Genomic DNA, 17946 nt, shown 5'->3' on the forward strand with positions numbered 1-17946 from the left:
CCATTCCACTTTCCCCCATGGAAGAGTGCACCAGTTGAAGGGGAGTGAAGTAGCACAGACATGGGGCGTCACATCACTGTTGAAGGAAACTCAACCTAAGGCCCTGCTAGTTTTATTGACTCTGGAGTGGGGGTGGGGCAAGAATTTAGGTTGAGAGGAAGGTACTCTGTACTGAATCAGAGTGGGAAAACTGTCTTCAAGGTTTCCTCCTTTTCCCCCTATAAGGAAGACATGGGCAGAGACCAGAGGCTTAAAGAAGACCTCTGCCCACCATCTCAGATAGGAGACCTAGGAATGAAAGCACAAGGGGTGGGAACAGAAACATGGGAAAAGCTTGCCCAGGTAGGGGACCCGAGACCTTAATGATAACTCCTTCCAGAGATCACAATGTATGTGCTCGGCACCCAGGTTGGTGTGGGGAGGGCAGTTTCCGTTATGGGAAACTACTTGCCTGCCAGGTAGACACTTTGTCATGCCTCTAAAGAGATCTGAAAATCACATGTGGGATTTTAACCAGGGACCAGATTCCTCAATGTTTAAGAATGTATGCTGCCTCTTTCTTGTCACAAGGGGATTGTTTAACCAGTACATTCTGGGCTCTGGGGAAAGATAGCAAATTGAGCCAGATTCCCCTGATGGTTGTTACACAACTTAGTGCTAAGATGGAAAACCCGAAGACTAAACACTTGAGTATTTATCAATTAAAAAAATGCTTGATTGGCTTGATAGAAACAATACATGTCTCAAAGCTAAGGGAAAACTTGTGATCTTGAAAGAATCTAATGACTAATAGCAGTAAGTTTTAAAATTATTGGGGCCATTTAATACTTAGGCACATTCAATTATTCAACCAACCAGTGTTTAACTTAGCATATACCCTGTGCCTGGCATTCTTCTCAATGGTACACATCAGAGAATTAGATAAATAACAATCTCAGCCCATCTTACAGCTAATTCTAGCAGGGGAGGCAGACATTGATAATATACAAAACAAGTGAGTTGCACAGTATGTTAGAAGGTGATAAGGACTATAATAGAAAAAAGCAAAACAGGATAAGGGAGCTCAGGAGTTCGCAAGGAGAATTGAAATTTTAAATAGAGTGATCTGGGAAGGCTGCATCTTCATTTTAATAGACCCAACAATCCCATGTATCTCTGATATATCTTACATTGCTGATAAATTAATCTTACCAAGACTTCTGATTGTACCATTTCTTTGCTCAAAAATCCTTGATTCCCTATTTGCCAAGGGATAAAGTATAAGCTCCTTTCCCTGGTGTGCCAAGTCCTCACCATCTGGCTCAGTACGCTCTCACCTTTTCCCTGCTCCCACAAACTAGACGCCTCACTGTACTCTCTGGCTACATCCTATCCTTTCCCCCTTGTAGGTTTTGTTCTCTTGCCCCCTCCTTTTTCCATCTCTCTCTACTTCCTGACATTCAACCCAATCTTGAAAGTTCAGACAGAAATTTCCTTCCAGCAAAGCTTTCTTCCTACATCTTCCATCTCCAGAGTTCTCCTTCCTCTAAATTCCTGTAATACATTATTCCCTGAATGTAGCATTCAACAGATACACCGTAGTTATAAAAAGCTTTAGTTCCTTTGCTGGATTGTAAGCCTCTTAAAGACAAGAACCATTTCCTTCCATGTCCCCAAAGTATTCAGCATTGTACCTTGCAAGAGTGATCTCAAGTAGCTAAGAGCTTCTTGATAAGTTGTTTGCTTCAAATTTTAATTCCAGTGTTGTTAACATACAATGTTACATGAGCTCCGGGGTAAAATGATTCAATCGTTTCATATATTGCTCGTGTTCATCAAGATAAGTGTACTCTTAATTTTTATTTATAAGGAAAAGAGGCAAAAGTATTTAAGAATAGGCAACCAGATTGTGTCTTTAAAATCTGAGTCTCTCTAAGAAAAATTGAAAGCCTCATCTGTGGGCACATAATGTTCAAAGTGCCAAGGCTGTTAACAGACAGTTGGAAGACTAAAGACACAAAGGAAGTGTTATCATTTAAACTTTTTGTTCCACTTAAATTTAAATAATTAAAAATCAGGGACCAACTCTCACATTTCTACAATATTGAAGACCAAATTTTACTCAGAGTAGGAGCTTACATGGGAGAAGTTTTCAGTACTGTATTTTAAATTCTGAATAAAAAGACATTCTGAAAGAAATACATACCAGAATTACATAAGTCTACTTACAAAAGGCACTGCATAATCTATAAATAGAAGATGCTTGTTTTTATCACTTACTTTTACAAGGAAACATCATTTTGTCTCTGAAAAAACATTTTGGGCCACTTCCCCTCCAGTCCAAATCTCACGTGGCGAGACATGCAGCACTTGGTTGTCTGGACCTCTGAGTATGATCCGTTGGCCAATAACCCTGGATGGAAAAAGAATGGAGCAGGCTTGATGGTGAATAGTCGATTTGGATTTGGGTTGCTAAATGCCAAAGCTCTGGTGGATTTAGCTGATCCCAGGACCTGGACCAGTGTGCCTGAGAAGAAAGAGTGTGTTGTTAAGGACAATAACTTTGAGCCCAGGTAAGTGTCTTCAGGAATTTTAAAGGTGTGTGTGTGCCCATGGCAGTATTTGATCATAACATGTGTCACTCTGCCTTATTTTTTTCTCAATTACCCTTCTGAAGTAGATGGAATAGCATTTACCATCGTTCCCTGTGAGTCCATGGGAATCACTGAGAGATCAAAAATCTGCAAATCATGTTAGCATATTTCCATTTTTCCATTTCCTAGCCTACCTGTATTCACTTTAAGATATATCATTGTTTTATATGTTAGTAAGAAAATCACTGCCAACTACACTATTACCATCAGTTTTAAGATTAATCCCAAATTCAAAGATGTTATTTTTTAAAATGCATCTTAGAATTGATTAAATGTAGTACTTGCCAACCAGTATTATCCAAAATCTATTTCTAGAAGGGCCTCACTGGGGCAGCCCAGGTGGTTCAGCAGTTTAGCACCGCCTTCAGTCCAGGGTGTGATTCTGGAGACCCGGGATCGAGTCCCACGTCGGGCTCCCTGCATTGAGCCTGCTTCTCCCTCTGCCTGTGTCTCTGCCTCTCTCTGTGTCTCTCATGAATAAATAAATAAAATCTTTTTTAAAAAATAGAAAGGCCTCACTTCATGCTACAGTACTATGTGATTCATGATTTCTCTTCTGTGAAGTACCCTCTGCATATTGCTTTTACATAGACCACATCCAGCCTACCAGATCGGGCCACAGAAGCAGAATCTGGTATAACTATTTTGTCATTCTATCAAGGCAACCATGATTTTACTAAAGACCCTCTCACAAAATATCTAAGGGTGGGAGCCCTGGGGAATATTCATTATGGAGATAATATCATTTCTTAAGAGATTTGATTGGAGTAATGGACCATTTTTTAATGGGTCCAAGGCCAACTGCTTGAATTCAATTCCATAGCAATAAGCATTATATTCTTATATCTGGGTTCCTTACCATTTTCTTTTCTATTTTATTTTATTGTGGTAAAAATACTTAACATGAGATCTATCCTCTTTAATATTTAAGTGTGCAATACATTATTGTTGATTCTAAGTATAGTTGTTGTACAGCTGATTTTCAGAATTTATTCATCTTGCTTAACAGACATTTTATGCCCATTGATTAGTAACTCTCCATTTGCCCTTTCCTCTAGCCCCACATAATTCTTCTTTTTGAATCTATGAATTTGACTATTTTAGATATCTTTTGTAAGTGGAATTATGCAGTATTTCTCTCTGTGATTTATTTATTTCACTTAGCATGTCTTCAAGGTTTATCCATATTGTTGCATATTTCAGAATATCCTTTTTTAAAAAAAAAAGAAAAAGAAGCTAATATTCCATCATGTGTATATACATTTTCTTTTATCCTTTCATCTGTTGATAGACATTTAGGTTGCTTCCCCATCTTGGCTATTGTGAATAGTGTTCCAATGAACATGAGATCTCTTCAAGATCCTGTTTTCAATTATTTTGGATAAATATCTGAAGGTGGGATTGCTAGATCATATGGTAGTTCTCTTATTAATTTTTTGAGAAACCTCTATACTGTTTTCCATAGTGGCTGCACCACTTTGCATTCCTACAAATTGTGCAAGGGTTCAAGTTTCTCCACGTCTTCTCCAACACTTGTCTTTTGCTTCTTTGGTAACAGCCATCCTGACAGGTGTTTGGATTTGCATTTTCCTGATGATTAGTGAAGTTGAACATTTTTTCATATACCTGTTGGCCATGGGTATGTCTTTTTTAGAGAAATGTCTATTTAAGTATTTGGCTCATTTTTTAGTCGTTCTTAATTTTTTGTTGTTGTTACTGAGTTGTAGAAGTTCCTTACATATTTTATAGATTAACCCTTTATCAGATACATGGTTTGCAATATTTTCTCCTGTTTTGTAGGTTGTCTTTTCATTTGATTGATGGTTTTCTTTGCTATGCTGAAGATTTTTAGCTTGATGTATTCCCGTTTGTTTTGGTTACCTATGCTTTTGGTGTCTTAACCATAAAATCACTGCCAAGACCAATGTCATGAAGCTTCTTCTCTATGTTTTCTTGTAGACTTACGATTTCAGGTCTTATATTTAAGTCTTTACTCCATTTTGAGTTGATTTTCGTGTATGGCATTAGATATGGGTCCAGTTTCATTATTTTGAATGTGGATATCCAGTTTTCCCAGCACTCTTTGCTAAAGAGACTCCTCTTCCCCTATTGAGTACTGTTAGCATCCTTGTTGAAAATCAGTTGATCATATATGCATGAGTTTAATTCTGAGTTCTCTGTTCTGTTGCATTGGTCTATATGTCTCTTTATACCAGTACCATACGGTTTTGATTACTGTAGTTTTGAAAAATATTTTGAAATGAAGAAGTATAATACCTCCAGCTTTGTTCCTCTTTCTCAGGGTTACTGCGGCTATTTGTAGTATTTTTGTGATCCATAAATATTGTAGAACTTTTTATTTGTATTTCTATGAAAGTCTTACCATTTTTTACACTTTAAGATTTATTTATAGCTTCTGAATTGGGTTCTACTCATTAAGAGGGAGCGACAACAAGCTTACTTAAGTATCTAGTCAAGACTAATGTGTGTATATTTGCATAAAATGCAAAGAAAAAAAGACATACTTTATCCAGTGATTTTTAAAAATGTATTTAGAGCCCTGAAAGGTAATGGAGAAGTTATCATTGAAATTCCAACAAGAGCTTGTGAAGAACAAGAAAATGCCATCAAGTCCCTGGAACATGTGCAATTTGAAGCAACAATTGAATACTCCCGAAGAGGAGACCTTCATGTTACACTCACTTCTGCTGCTGGTAAGCTTTTCACAAACTTCAAAAGTTTATTTTAAATCATTTGTTTAAATTTTTAAGAGTATATTGACTGACTTTAAATCAATGATTTTTTAAAAAAATTTATGACTGAGTTTCCCAATAGATGTTTTCAGGACTTAAAAGACTTATTTTTTTCTTGGCCCACTCATTCCCATTGGTTCTTAGATAAGCAGAGAATGAAGTCTATTTAAATAATATCAATTAAGAAACCTTTCTGGAGATACACAGTTTCAAACTGTATTCATTTTCCCAGATCACTGATCTATCATTGATTTCTTAAGTAACGCATTAGTGAAAGTTACTCTGATAATAACACTGACAGATATATCAGACACATCCAGGGAATCAATGAAAAATTAGAATTCTGATCCATGAAAGAGGATTGGGAAAACTTAACAAATATTCCATGATGATATTGTAAAGTCCATATGGTATGATAGACAGTCAATTGGCCTTTCCTGAGAAAGCACTAACTCAGATGAGATCATGCATGGGGAAGGGCTTGTGAACCATAAACTATAATCCAACCAGGAAATGATTCCTAATACTCCTTCATGTTTTAGTAGGATTCACCTGACTAAATTCAATTTTTATAGGTGATCATGAGGAAAGATGAGCTCTCTCTATCATCTTCCAGGATATAAACTTCCTAGAGGTTTGGACTGAACTCTGTTAATTTTGGAGTTATGCTTTCTAGATATCTTGGAGTTGGCCTGAAATAAGGGGGGAATGTTTTCTCATTGGTGGCCCTAGTGTTCATTTGACCCTTTCACTTAGATCTATAGAGAGCTTGAATTTGAAACTTTAGAGTTAACAACTACTACTAGTCTCTATATGACAAAAGATTATTAAATTGATATAGCTTTATTTTTTTTTTTATGTCTACACTAAATTATAGGCTCAGGCACCAGTTAAATTGTAAAGACTTCCACTTAAATTTCAAATGATAGTTGCACTAAAATGTATTTTAGGTTTTTGACTCTATAGTTTGTAAATGTGGTTCTAGGAGTTCTCCTTATTCAGATAAACCTTAATATATTCATCTAATATTTTGCCAAAATATTTAGTGAGGAATTATATGCCAGGCAATATGCTAATTACTGTGGGTAACAACATTTTTTTATGAATGTCTCTATCCTGGTCTTATATAAAAATTGTAAATTAGAAAGGCTAATCTCTCTCATTTTTCATTTTCAGTTAGTAGATGCTAGAGTATATCATATTCTCAGAGTTGTTAGGACATTAATTAACTGGTATGTTTCGCATGAAAATAGGGACCAGCACTGTACTGTTGGCTGAAAGAGAGAGAGATACATCTCCTAATGGCTTCAAAAACTGGGATTTTATGTCCGTTCACACCTGGGGAGAGAATCCCATAGGCACCTGGACCTTGCGAATTACAGACGTGGTAAGTATAAATGAAAAGATATAGGAACAAAAAACAAAAAAAAAAAAGAAAAGAAAAAGAAAAGATATAGGAACACAGGCTCACTTTTAAGCATTTTGAAGCACTTTTAAGGCATATGGTATGGTATGGTATGGTATGGTATCATATGGTATCATCATTAATAAAGGACCTAAGGAACTCTGGTTATTCCCTGGTAAAAGTAAGGAAAAAATGTAGTGTTTCAATCTCTGCCCACTTGGCTTTATAAATTAATTGAATTGACTGAATGAATAAATAAATAAGCCATACTATAAGAAAACCAGGAAATGGTACTAGTAAACCAAGAAATGGTACTAGTAAACTAGAAAACTAGTAACCAAGACACACTGGTTAATAATATTATAGTGTGGCAAGTCCAAGTGTTCTAATGTCAGAATGCAGCCAGCCACATGACCTGCTTAGCCACCAGAATCCCCTGTAGCCACAAAGATAAATACTACAACAGCTTTGCTATGACCTTCTGATGGGGTCACACAAACTCTTACCAATGTTTACTGCAGTGGCTATTTACTTATTAGACAAGCTATCTCCTTTAACATGACTTTTTTGTTTTGTTTCAGTTATGCAACAAACTGAAAAGCATTTTTCATTTCTCTTTCACTCTGTTTACTAACACTCTTTGATATCTTTCTAAAATTGTAACTCACAGTCATAAAAATAGAGTAGGGAGTGTCTGAACAAAAAGCCAAAAGCATCTGAATTATCTACTTTTTCATCTTTTCTCCAGCATTTTCTTCAGGCTGAGCACATAAATGAATAGGGCTCTGGGTTTGAGCTTTCCCAAGATAGAAATGTTACAAATATCAGCACCAGATTCAAAGTCTGGATAACTATTCTAAAAGAATTTAAATTCCTGAAGATTTCTATTGAGTTAATACAAACTGTTTGGTCATTGTTCCCTTTTTTCTTTGAGAATAACTTTCTCCTAAAGACTACTAAAATTGGGGATCCCTGGGTGGCTCATCAGTTTAGTGCCTGCCTTCAGCCCAGAGAGTGATCCTGGAGTCCCAGGATCGAGTCCCATGTCGGGCTTCCTGCATGGAGCCTGCTTCTCCTTCTGCCTATGTCTCTGCTTCTCTCTCTCTCTCTCTCTCTCTCTCTCTGTCTCTAATGAATAAATAAATAAAATCTTATATACATATAAAAAAAGACTACTAAAATTGTGATTTAGAACCAGAATCTAAAATTCCAACTTCCATAGGGAAACAAGAAAATATTCTTAGGAAGTGGTTCTATTCTTGAACTTGGCCTCTGATCTTTAACTCGGATTTTTAAAGGTTTATTTATTCATTTGAGAGAGAGAGAGAAAGAACAAGCAGGAACAGGAGGGGCAGAGGGAGAGGAAAGAATCTCAAGCACACTCCTCACAGAGTGTGGAGCCCATCACAGAGCTCAATCTCACCACCCTGAGATCATAACCTAAGCCCAAACCAAGAGTCAAATGCTTAACTGTGCCACCCAGGCACCCTAACTCAATTTTTAAAGAAACTAAGAAAATCTGTTTATCAAGATGAGACTATTTTATATCAGGTTCGTAAAATCTGACTCTACACTTTATATATTTTTTAGATATTTTAATTTCAGCATAATATTTTCAGCATAATTGTTGAGCCTTTAAAAATTATTGCTCTTTCCATAAATACTAGGTTTTAAGGGCTGATTAATACTGAAGGCTATTCATAATACTCAACAGAGGCTTTTCTCCTCCCCTACTGGAATGTTTCTATAACTTGATAATTATTAAGTATAATTCTGTTTATAGAAAGTTCAGTCAACTTTCCAAGAACATTCTTTTTTTTTTTTTTAAAGATTTTATTTATTCATGAGAGACACAGAGAGAGAGTGAGAGAGAGAGAGAGGCAGAGACACAGGCAGAGGGAGAAGCAGGCTCCATGCAGGGAGCCCGATGTGGGACTCGATCCCAGGACTCATGCCCTGGGCTGAAGGCAGATGCTCAACTGCTGAGCCACCCAGCCTGCCCAGAAAAGAACATTCTTATATAGAGTTTTCCTTTTTTAATCAAATGAAGCAAATATTCAGTCTTTAAATCCTTGAACCTATAAAATGTCCATTTTCATGGCCACAGTGACTCCAGTGATTTGCTTCTTTGTACATGGTGCTCTACTCATGGAATGCACTAGATTTTTAAGTTAAATTTTATAGATATTTCTAAGGAGCTTGATGTTTCTCAAAACACACCCTAAAATTATGTGTATGCTTATTCATCAGTCTGGAAGAATGCAAAATGAAGGAAGAATTGTTAACTGGAAGCTGATTTTGCATGGGACTTCTTCTCAGCCAGAACATATGAAACAGCCTCGTGTATACACATCCTACAACACCGTTCAGAATGACAGAAGAGGAGTGGAGAAGATGGTGGATCCGGGGGAGGTCTGTGTGGCTCTGTTTTTGATGCACCTTTCTTTGAACCTTAGTAGACAATGTAGTGAGGGGAACTATATCTAACTTTCAGGCAGGGACAGAGTCAAACATGGTTGGGGAGGACAGGGAAGGGGAGTGCTAAACTGTTTTCTGTAAAATAAAACGCTATTATTTTTTAAGTTATTCTTTTGTCCAGAATTTAGAAGCTGAAATTAATGAATTCAAAATTATGAAATTCTCTAACATGACTTTTCACCATTTATGACATAACAAATTGTAAAGACAGCTCTTTATGCATGATCACACATGCCTAACGTCTGTAATACACTGAGTTTTTAAGTGTTTTTCTTCCTTGTCTCATTTAATCAGTAATTCTTGTAACCTAGAGAGGACAGACATTAGTATGTTTGCTTTCCAGAAAGAAAACCAAAGCTCAAATGACCAAGTCCTCTAGGCTTCTCTTTACTAATTCCTTAACTGACGTTTTTTTGGCAGCTCCAAGGGAAGCTACTGAATCACAATTCCTCTGAGAAAATTTCATAGGATACTAGTCAGTCATTCCCATTCCTGTGTCTCAGCCTACTGAGGCTGCTGGCTTCTCCCTTATCGGACAGAGGACAGGCACCCCATTTTCTTTATCTCTTAATTCCCCAGCATTAGGACAGTGCCTCAGATGTAATAGGTTATCAGAATTCCCAGAATGAGCTTTCCTGAAGTCTGGCTCAGTGATAGATATTTTAGAAGATACAAAGACATAATATTTGTTTAAGAAATTTATTTTTAAAAAAAAGAAATTTATAAACTAGCTGTGTGAAGTCGTCAGCTCAGATTCTGACTCCATTTATATTCTGCAAAGTAGCTTCCCCCCAGGTCACCACCTCAAGGGCCTTCTCTTCACAATCCCAGAGGCAAGTTGACTTTGGGTATTTCTCCCTCCAAAATTCCTTAGGGGGTATTAATAAGCCCTGGTAATTGTGAAAATGTTGAGATACTTCCACAATGGTTGACAAAGAGCTGCCTCTCTGATATCTCTGGTTCTGCTCTACCCAGTTCATCCATCTCTCCCAAGACCTCTTTCAAAACCTCAGTGGCTGAAAGAGTAGCTCCTGACAGAACAAGGGGCTTCCAGAAAACCTCTTCCACATGAAGCATTGTTTCTGCCTTCTATAGGAGTTATTAAATATTTTAACATCAGCTTCTTCCCAAAACATGGGCAGGGAGAAAAGGAGTAGGAGTTGGAAACTATTTACTTTCCATAGGACAAAACCATATTATTTTAATTTTTTTCTTTTTTTTCAGAATTTATAAATTAAAATTAATGAATTTAAGTTTATTAAAGTCCCTAAAATGAACTCTTCTGTAGTAGGCTGACAAGTGAAGGAGAGCAATAGGTATGAGCACTTATAACCATCATCTCATTCAGTCTTCAGAACCACCAGAAATATAGATTTCTTGCTGCCATTTTACAGGTGAAGTTCAGGGAGATTAAACAGGTGTCAGGGGTACATCAGTTAGTACAAAAATGAAGACTGAAACCCAAATTAGTATGTTTTCTAAGCCCCATGCTCTCTCTGCTTCTCAAACCATCTCCTTAGGAGTAAGCAGTAGGCATGTGCTGCAGCTGACTTGCTTGGCTCTAAATACAAATCTCCTTCCTTTTGTCGGTGGCATTTTGTATTTTAGGAGCAGCCCACACAAGATAACCTGAAAAAGAACCCCCTCGAGTCAAAAAGCCCCAGTGGCAGCAGTTCAGGGGGCAGAAGGGATGAGCTGGTGGAGGCAGCCCCATCTGAGGCTATGCTCAGACTCCTACAAAGTGCTTTCAGCAAAAACTCACCCCCAAAGCAATCACCAAAGAAGTCTCCCAGTGCAAAGCTCAACATCCCTTATGAAAATTTCTATGAAGCCCTGGAAAAGCTGAACAAGCCTTCCCAGCTTAAAGACTCTGAGGACAATCTATATAGCGACTATGTTGATGTTTTCTATAACACGAAACCTTATAAGCACAGAGACGACCGGCTGCTGCAAGCTCTGGTGGACATTCTGAGGGAAGAAAATTGAAATAAGTGTGTGGTCCTGAGTTGGAAATATTCATGCTTCCTCCTTCCCCTTAGATTTTGCCTGTGTCTGAAGTGGTTGTTTTTGCCATTGGTTCTTATGCTTCTAATATCCTTTGTGGTACTTTTGCTTTTCCTGCCCAAACTAGACATATGAAAGGGATGAGCTCAAGTAGAGAACCCAACTTCCTGAATTGATCGTGACTCTTTCAAATCACATCTTCCCTGCCTGCACAAGTGACATGTTTAGTTCTTTCTGGAGCCGTAGTTCATTTTGCTTGTGGTCCTCACACCATATTAAAATGCCTCCTTGAGCCCTCCCATTTCATTTCTCAAAAGAAAAGCATCACCTGGACAAGAGATTCATTCCAAGAAGTAATCTGCAAATGGAACCGCTCCTCTAACTTTAACCCTGTGTTTGCCATGGTTCTCTGAACTGTGATGCCCAAAAGGGTTTGGAAAGTTTCTAATGAAAGAGTTCAGAAAAGAAAAGAAAAGAAAAGAAAAGAAAAGAAAAGAAAAGAAAAGAAAAGAAAAGAAAAAGAGTTCACAATTAGACCCATACACTTGGCTATCCTACCCCACCATACTACTCATTCAGGGAGTGGCCATTTGGTCCTTTAGGGGAGAAGCTGAGTAATTTAGATCCAGAAACAGTCCTTGCAATCTGTGTTACCTGGTTTGAGTAGTTTTAGAACATTTTTCTTTGCTTGGTGTGCCATGCAGAGGCCTCCATGGCTCTAAAGGTGCCCAGGACTTGTGTATGTTCTGATCTTCCTCTGTTTCCCCTAATGAAAGTTCTCATTACCTATGTCCTTTCTCAGTCACAAACTGAATTCTGAGAACTAATTCATATTACTTTCTTAGAATAAAACTTAGACTTGGGACTTGGCAAATTCCTAGTCATATTTTTTTTTTAACAATACTAACAGGAAACCACTCATGACACAGAGAACCAATATAAACAGGAAAATAATTATAATGGGAAGAGCCAAGGGGAGGTTTTGTTTGTTTTTAAAATTGTATTCATTCAAACAGGTTTTTCTGGATCTTTAAAACTGAGTGTTCATTCCTTGCCACTAAAGGTTTTTCTCCAATCTCACAGCTGATAGTATTCAAATATTTACCAAATTGCTTCCAATAGTCAGTTCAAGAGGACACAGACTGGCAGTTCCCAGGCCTCATATGTCCCTCAGGTAGACTTTGTTTGGCATGTCAAATGATTTAAAAATGTGAGTGATAACTGAAAATATGAAATTTCACGTAAAACTTGATTCTCAGACCCTTTTTCCCTCATGGCAATAGTTGGCTGGAGTTGAATAGTAGCTGCCCAGCTAGATTTGAGTCCCAGGCCCCTGAGGTACCCTGTTCCATGTTGCTTACAGAGGCCACCTTATTGATCAGCTCCCAACAAGCATTTATTTTTCCCACTGCTGCACTAAACAAACACATACAAAGTGTAACTGCATTGAGAAAAAAAATCCTCTACTTCTTCCAGGTAGGATATGATCAATAACTATGAGGACTTGCAATGATCTGGTTAACTTATGGGTTGGGAAAAATGATATTTTAGACCCTTGAAAGTACCTCTGAAATCTTGATATATTCATTTAATCTCATCTCCCCGGATGCTCATTTATATTAAATTTTTTAACTGCCAACCCCCAGCTTCCCATTTTCTATGTGCTCACAAAGGCTCCAGTCACCCACCTATAATGCTGGCATTTCCCCATTTCATTTGCTGTTTGTCAAGTTAGAACTTCATAATGCCACACATGAACTAGACCAAGAGGATAACTCCACTGAACTAGACCAGAAAGGAACACTGGAGTCTTTCACTTGCTAAGGTTTGAAATATGGTGGGTAAGTTTCACCAAGTTTCACCTCCTAGCCTACCATTTGTATTTGTGCACAATGAAAGTATTTGCAGAGCAATCCCCATGATGCTTCAAGAATGTTCTCTAAAAGAGCTGTAGTATCACTCTACCCTTGAAAGTTTCACATGTTGTTTGATACAGAGTGTTGGACGGAATTTTGAAAATTGTAGCGCATCAAAAAGTATTAAAGCCAAAAAGGACCAGAGAATTATTAGGTAAGTTTTCAATTAAATAACAAAGGTAAGGCCCAAAGAGGCCAAGAAATAGTAATGAACAAAAACTCATCTTTTCCCCTTTCCTACTTTCATGTTCACTGTAAGAAGCTTTCTTTTTTTAATGCTTCTAACAGTATCTTTTCCTGGGTAAAACCCCAACCAATTCATTGGATTGTAGCCAAAGGTTCACTCTAGAAAAGCTTTAATATTTAAATAAGTAATGTTTGAATGTTTCCAACCTGGAGTATATTGTTCAGGCATAAAATATTTTTGTCAGTCTTTCTTAGTGCCTGTGTGGATTTTTGTGAAAATGTAAAAGAGGAAACTTATATAATATTTCCCTCGGAATTTTAAACTCTATTTTCTTTACAGGTATTTATAATGTACCAATGCTTTTATCAGAATTTTAAAAAGCATAATAAATTATATTAAAGAACCAAAAATTTCCTGAGAATAAGAAAGTTTCATCCAATAAAATATTTTTGAAAGGCATGTTCCTCTGTCAGTGAAAAAAAAAAGTACAATATGTATGTGTTGTGATATTAAAAGTGACATTTGTCTAATAGCTTACTACAATGCATAGCTGAGTTTAACATGTGTGGTCTTAGCATTTTTAAGGGAATTCCCACATTATACACTTGATGTATTAACCAGAATATGTAAAATATGCTTATACTTCAGAAGAATAAATGGTTTCTCACTAAGTCAAAAAGGAAAAAAGCTCATGTTTCCAACAAAAACAAGATCTCCTTCTCTTACCATGTTTCCCAAATGAACTGTAAAAAAAGATAAGTTGAAGGTTTATATTAAGATGCTAATTCCTTTTGAGAAAAATGGGCTTTCTCAAAGGTAATTTAAAAATTTACTTAAGTATGTTTCATTTTCCTCTATAGCTCAATCTTTTACTTTTTTCACAACATCCAAAGTTGTATGACTAAGCCCTCACTGAAGTGTTGAGGGAAAAAAGAAAAACAAAAGCTAAAGGGACTATGTGTGAGAGAAAGGACTTGCAACAGTTCATCAAAAATGACTTCTTCATAGGCCAGATATAGTAGCTTGACCTTCAACTCTCCCCAGAGACCACTTCATTAGAAATTTCCAGCTTCCAACTTTGATCCCCCATCCTCAGGCCCACATTCCTCTCCTGCTTCAAACCTCCATTGCTGGAATGTCCACCCCGCCACTTCAGAATCTGACTTCTTCCTTGTAGAGGGGTTGGTTTTTCCCCAGACTCCTTTCCTTTCTCCTGAGTCATAAATGATGATATTATTATCTCCACTAGGAGGGCCTTGTGATAATTAGGAGGTAGTTAGGGAGACATTACTTTTATTCCTTATGGATTTGAAATTCTTACATTAAATGTAAGAATTAATGTTTATCCTAATATGTATTTGGATTTATATTTGCAGCCTGCACATGGTTAAAAGTTACCAAATGGGCATTTAAAAAAAAATAGAGAGCTATCTTCAGCTCTCCTAGTGGGTAGACTTTGAAGATGGCTGGATTTCAAGGACAAAAGCCAGATAGAACAGTTCTTCTGGAATTCTTGAAAAACTATTTTAGTTTGACCATTTATGATGATATCATTTACCCCACTCCCTCAGCCCCTGTGGACCGAGTGTAGTTTCTTGGGCCATATATGTTGAGCTTGACCCTGTGATTTGTTTTGGTCAATGGATGTGAGGCAAACAAAGACCTTCAATGTGCTTGTACAGTTTGGCTTGGCTCTTGCTTCACAGTGATGTAGTGCTAGGAGAAGAGTATGCCCCAGGGAACTATTGCCCTTACAGCCTGTTTTCAGAACAAATTATATGAAACAGATCTACTTCTGGAACCCAATCCAGCCAACTCATAGCATGAAACAGAGCTGTCCAGATGAGGGCTGCCTAAATAAGTTGAACTTGTCACCATGGCAACTTAGGAAAAAGAGAATAAGTACTTGTAAGCAACTGAGTCTTGAGGTAGTTTGTCATGCAGCCTTACTGTGCCAACAAAGCTGACCAATACAATAAATTTCCATTTGTTCATTCCACTACCAATACGATCCATCCCTTTCATATTGTGCCTTCTTGAGCCTAAAGCACACACACAAAAAAGAGCTAATATTAAATCATAACCTCTTAATGCTGATCCCATAGCTAAACAAAGACCTTGCCCAAACTTTGATATTTTCATTTTTAAAGATATGCCTTAGCTTAGTTCTTCCTGAAATCAGAACTAAGATAATGAATGACTTTTATACAGGTAATTTATTCAGTAGGTAATAGTAGAGAGCAGAACCAACTCACACATGCCTAAGAGTAGCATGGACTGACACCGATCAGAGCAAGACTTCCCAAAGACTAGAATTGATGTTTCAGTTGATAATGGCATTGGTAGAAGATAATTCACAACAGACATCTATGCTCCCCTCATTTTCCCCATCCCTACCCCATCCAATGTCTTGATACTTCCAATATCCTCTCTCAGAAGTTCGATGCAATCTTAGGGCAAGGAAAGAAAACTTGATTGGCTCAGATCAAGTTCACACTACATATCGCAAACACAACCCTTAATAGAAACAAAGTTCTTCAAAAAAAATGAAGTGATTTTTGCTCACCTGGGTTTGGGCATACAATCTGCGTATTTGTACAGTCTGCATTACCTGTATATTGGTACATATAGATATTATGAAAGCATTACTCTATCATCAGTGTACAACGAGGAAGTGAGTATAGTTATTAGTCATGGCATGTTGAGAGAAGCAGAAATCACTTTCCTGGTTTCTGTGCTGAGCCTCTACTAGGTGTGCTACTTTCATGCAATCTGCAGCCTGTAACTCCACAAAGCACTTTCACTCTCCTCCATACCTGCATACCCTCCATGCCACCTAAGCCAATATTGCAAGTATCTTCACTGAATATTTACCTGAGGAGGAGGACACAAGCTCATAAGGAGTTCTTGTTCATTGAAAAGGATAGGGGACATTCCCAGATTTCTTTCTGCAGGGTTGTTGTGATTGCTCCCTTCCACCCTCTGTTCCTTTATCCCTGTACCTAGGAGCCCCAATGACAGGTGATTTAGAAATCCAGAAGATGTTTTGAAGTGTGCAAAGTAGTCTTTAGGCTTTTCCTTAAATACTTTACTGTTACTTCTTTAAAAAAAAAAACAAACATTTGGGCAGCAGCAGCGGTTTAGCATCGCCTGCAGCCTGGGGTGTGATCCTGGAGACCCAGGATCGAGTCCCACATCGGGCTTTCTGCATGGAGCCTGCTTCTCCCTCTGCCTGTGTCTCTGCCTCTCTCTCACTCTCTCTGAATGAATAAATAAATAAATCTTTTAAAAAATATTTTACTTATTTATTCATGAGAGATACACAGAGAGAGGCAGACACATAGGTAGAGGTACACAGAGAGAGGCAGAGACATAGGCTCCCCCGGGGAGCCTGATGTGGGATTCGATCCCAGGACCCCAGGATCATGCCCTGAGCCAAAGGCAGATGCTCAACTACTGAGCCACCCAGGTACCCCCTTTACTGTTACTTCTTGCATCATCACTTCTCCTTTTCCAGACACAACCAGGGAGGGCCTAGCCCAAAACTCATTCTTGGAGAGGGTCAACACTCTCCTATTTCATGCACAGTTTTCAGTTTATAGTAAGTGTCACTTTGGCGTTCCACAGTAGCATGCCAGTTTGTTTTTGGAAGATGTACCACTACACTTCTTGGATAGTACAAATTTCAAACCAAAATTTTTTAAGAGTGGCTTGAAGTGAAAAAGAAATGTATGGGCTATTTTCAAGTTATCTTGCCAGAACCAGGATAAAGAAAATCCACCTGGGAGATCGTATCTTTTCCAACAGAGCTCTCATAAGTAGATCAAGCCCATCTTGTTTATCTGACCATCCACCCCATGGCTCTGGTCATTCCTTACCAGCATCTACTAAAACATAAATAAATGGTCCTGGATCTGCTGCCACTTTGTTAACTATTTTTACTTACAGAAACCAAAAGGCCATAAGCCTTAAGCTTATCAGTTAGTCTCTGTAAATGATAGTGTTCTAATCATTAAAGGGGCCCCAAAAACTCTGAAAATGATGCCAACACAAAGTGGCTATGGGTGTGGGCTCTAGAGCCAGCCTCAAGTGAATCTGAATCCTGACTCTCCTATCTCCTACTTGTGTGCCCTTGAGCAGGAATAGGAGATAAATAATGTTATCGTCCCTACATTGTAAATAAGAAAGTTGAGGCAGTGAGAGGTAATGTGGTTTGTTCAAGTCGCACAGATACTCGGTGGTAGAGCTGAGATTTTTAACCTGGCAGTTATTTCAGAATCCAGGTTATATACCTTACATTAGCAAGATAAAAAAAAGTGACATATTCTTTAAAAGATATAGTATGAGAATCAAATGAGTACGATGTATCTTATACTATCAATTCTGCTGTTTGAAATAATAGTATTTATTACTACATTACTATATTAAATACATACATTGTATATTTTCATAAGAATAAGTTAATTCATGAGAATAAGATATACTATTTCTAATGTTTGCATTATTCTGCAAATGAAGTGCTTTTACAGATAAAGAAACTGAGATACAGGGAGGTTAAGTCACCGGCCCA

General features: G+C 37.6%; 1 protein-coding gene across 1 annotated transcript in view; it reads left to right on the forward strand.

Annotated features, from left to right (window-relative positions):
* The window catches only part of PCSK1 (proprotein convertase subtilisin/kexin type 1), a 42744-nt gene extending 30597 nt beyond the window's left edge, over positions 1 to 12147 (forward strand). Inside the window, exons 10-14 of the mRNA XM_025992876.2 lie at positions 2319 to 2552; positions 5190 to 5347; positions 6640 to 6773; positions 9042 to 9203; positions 10878 to 12147. Coding sequence (XP_025848661.1) covers positions 2319 to 2552; positions 5190 to 5347; positions 6640 to 6773; positions 9042 to 9203; positions 10878 to 11255 — 1066 coding nt within the window. The 3' untranslated portion in view covers positions 11256 to 12147. The remainder of the gene's footprint in view (positions 1 to 2318; positions 2553 to 5189; positions 5348 to 6639; positions 6774 to 9041; positions 9204 to 10877) is intronic.
* Positions 12148 to 17946: the final 5799 nt, after the last annotated feature.

This window comes from Vulpes vulpes, chromosome 14, assembly GCF_048418805.1.
Source record: "Vulpes vulpes isolate BD-2025 chromosome 14, VulVul3, whole genome shotgun sequence".
NCBI classification, from domain to species: Eukaryota; Metazoa; Chordata; class Mammalia; order Carnivora; family Canidae; genus Vulpes; species Vulpes vulpes.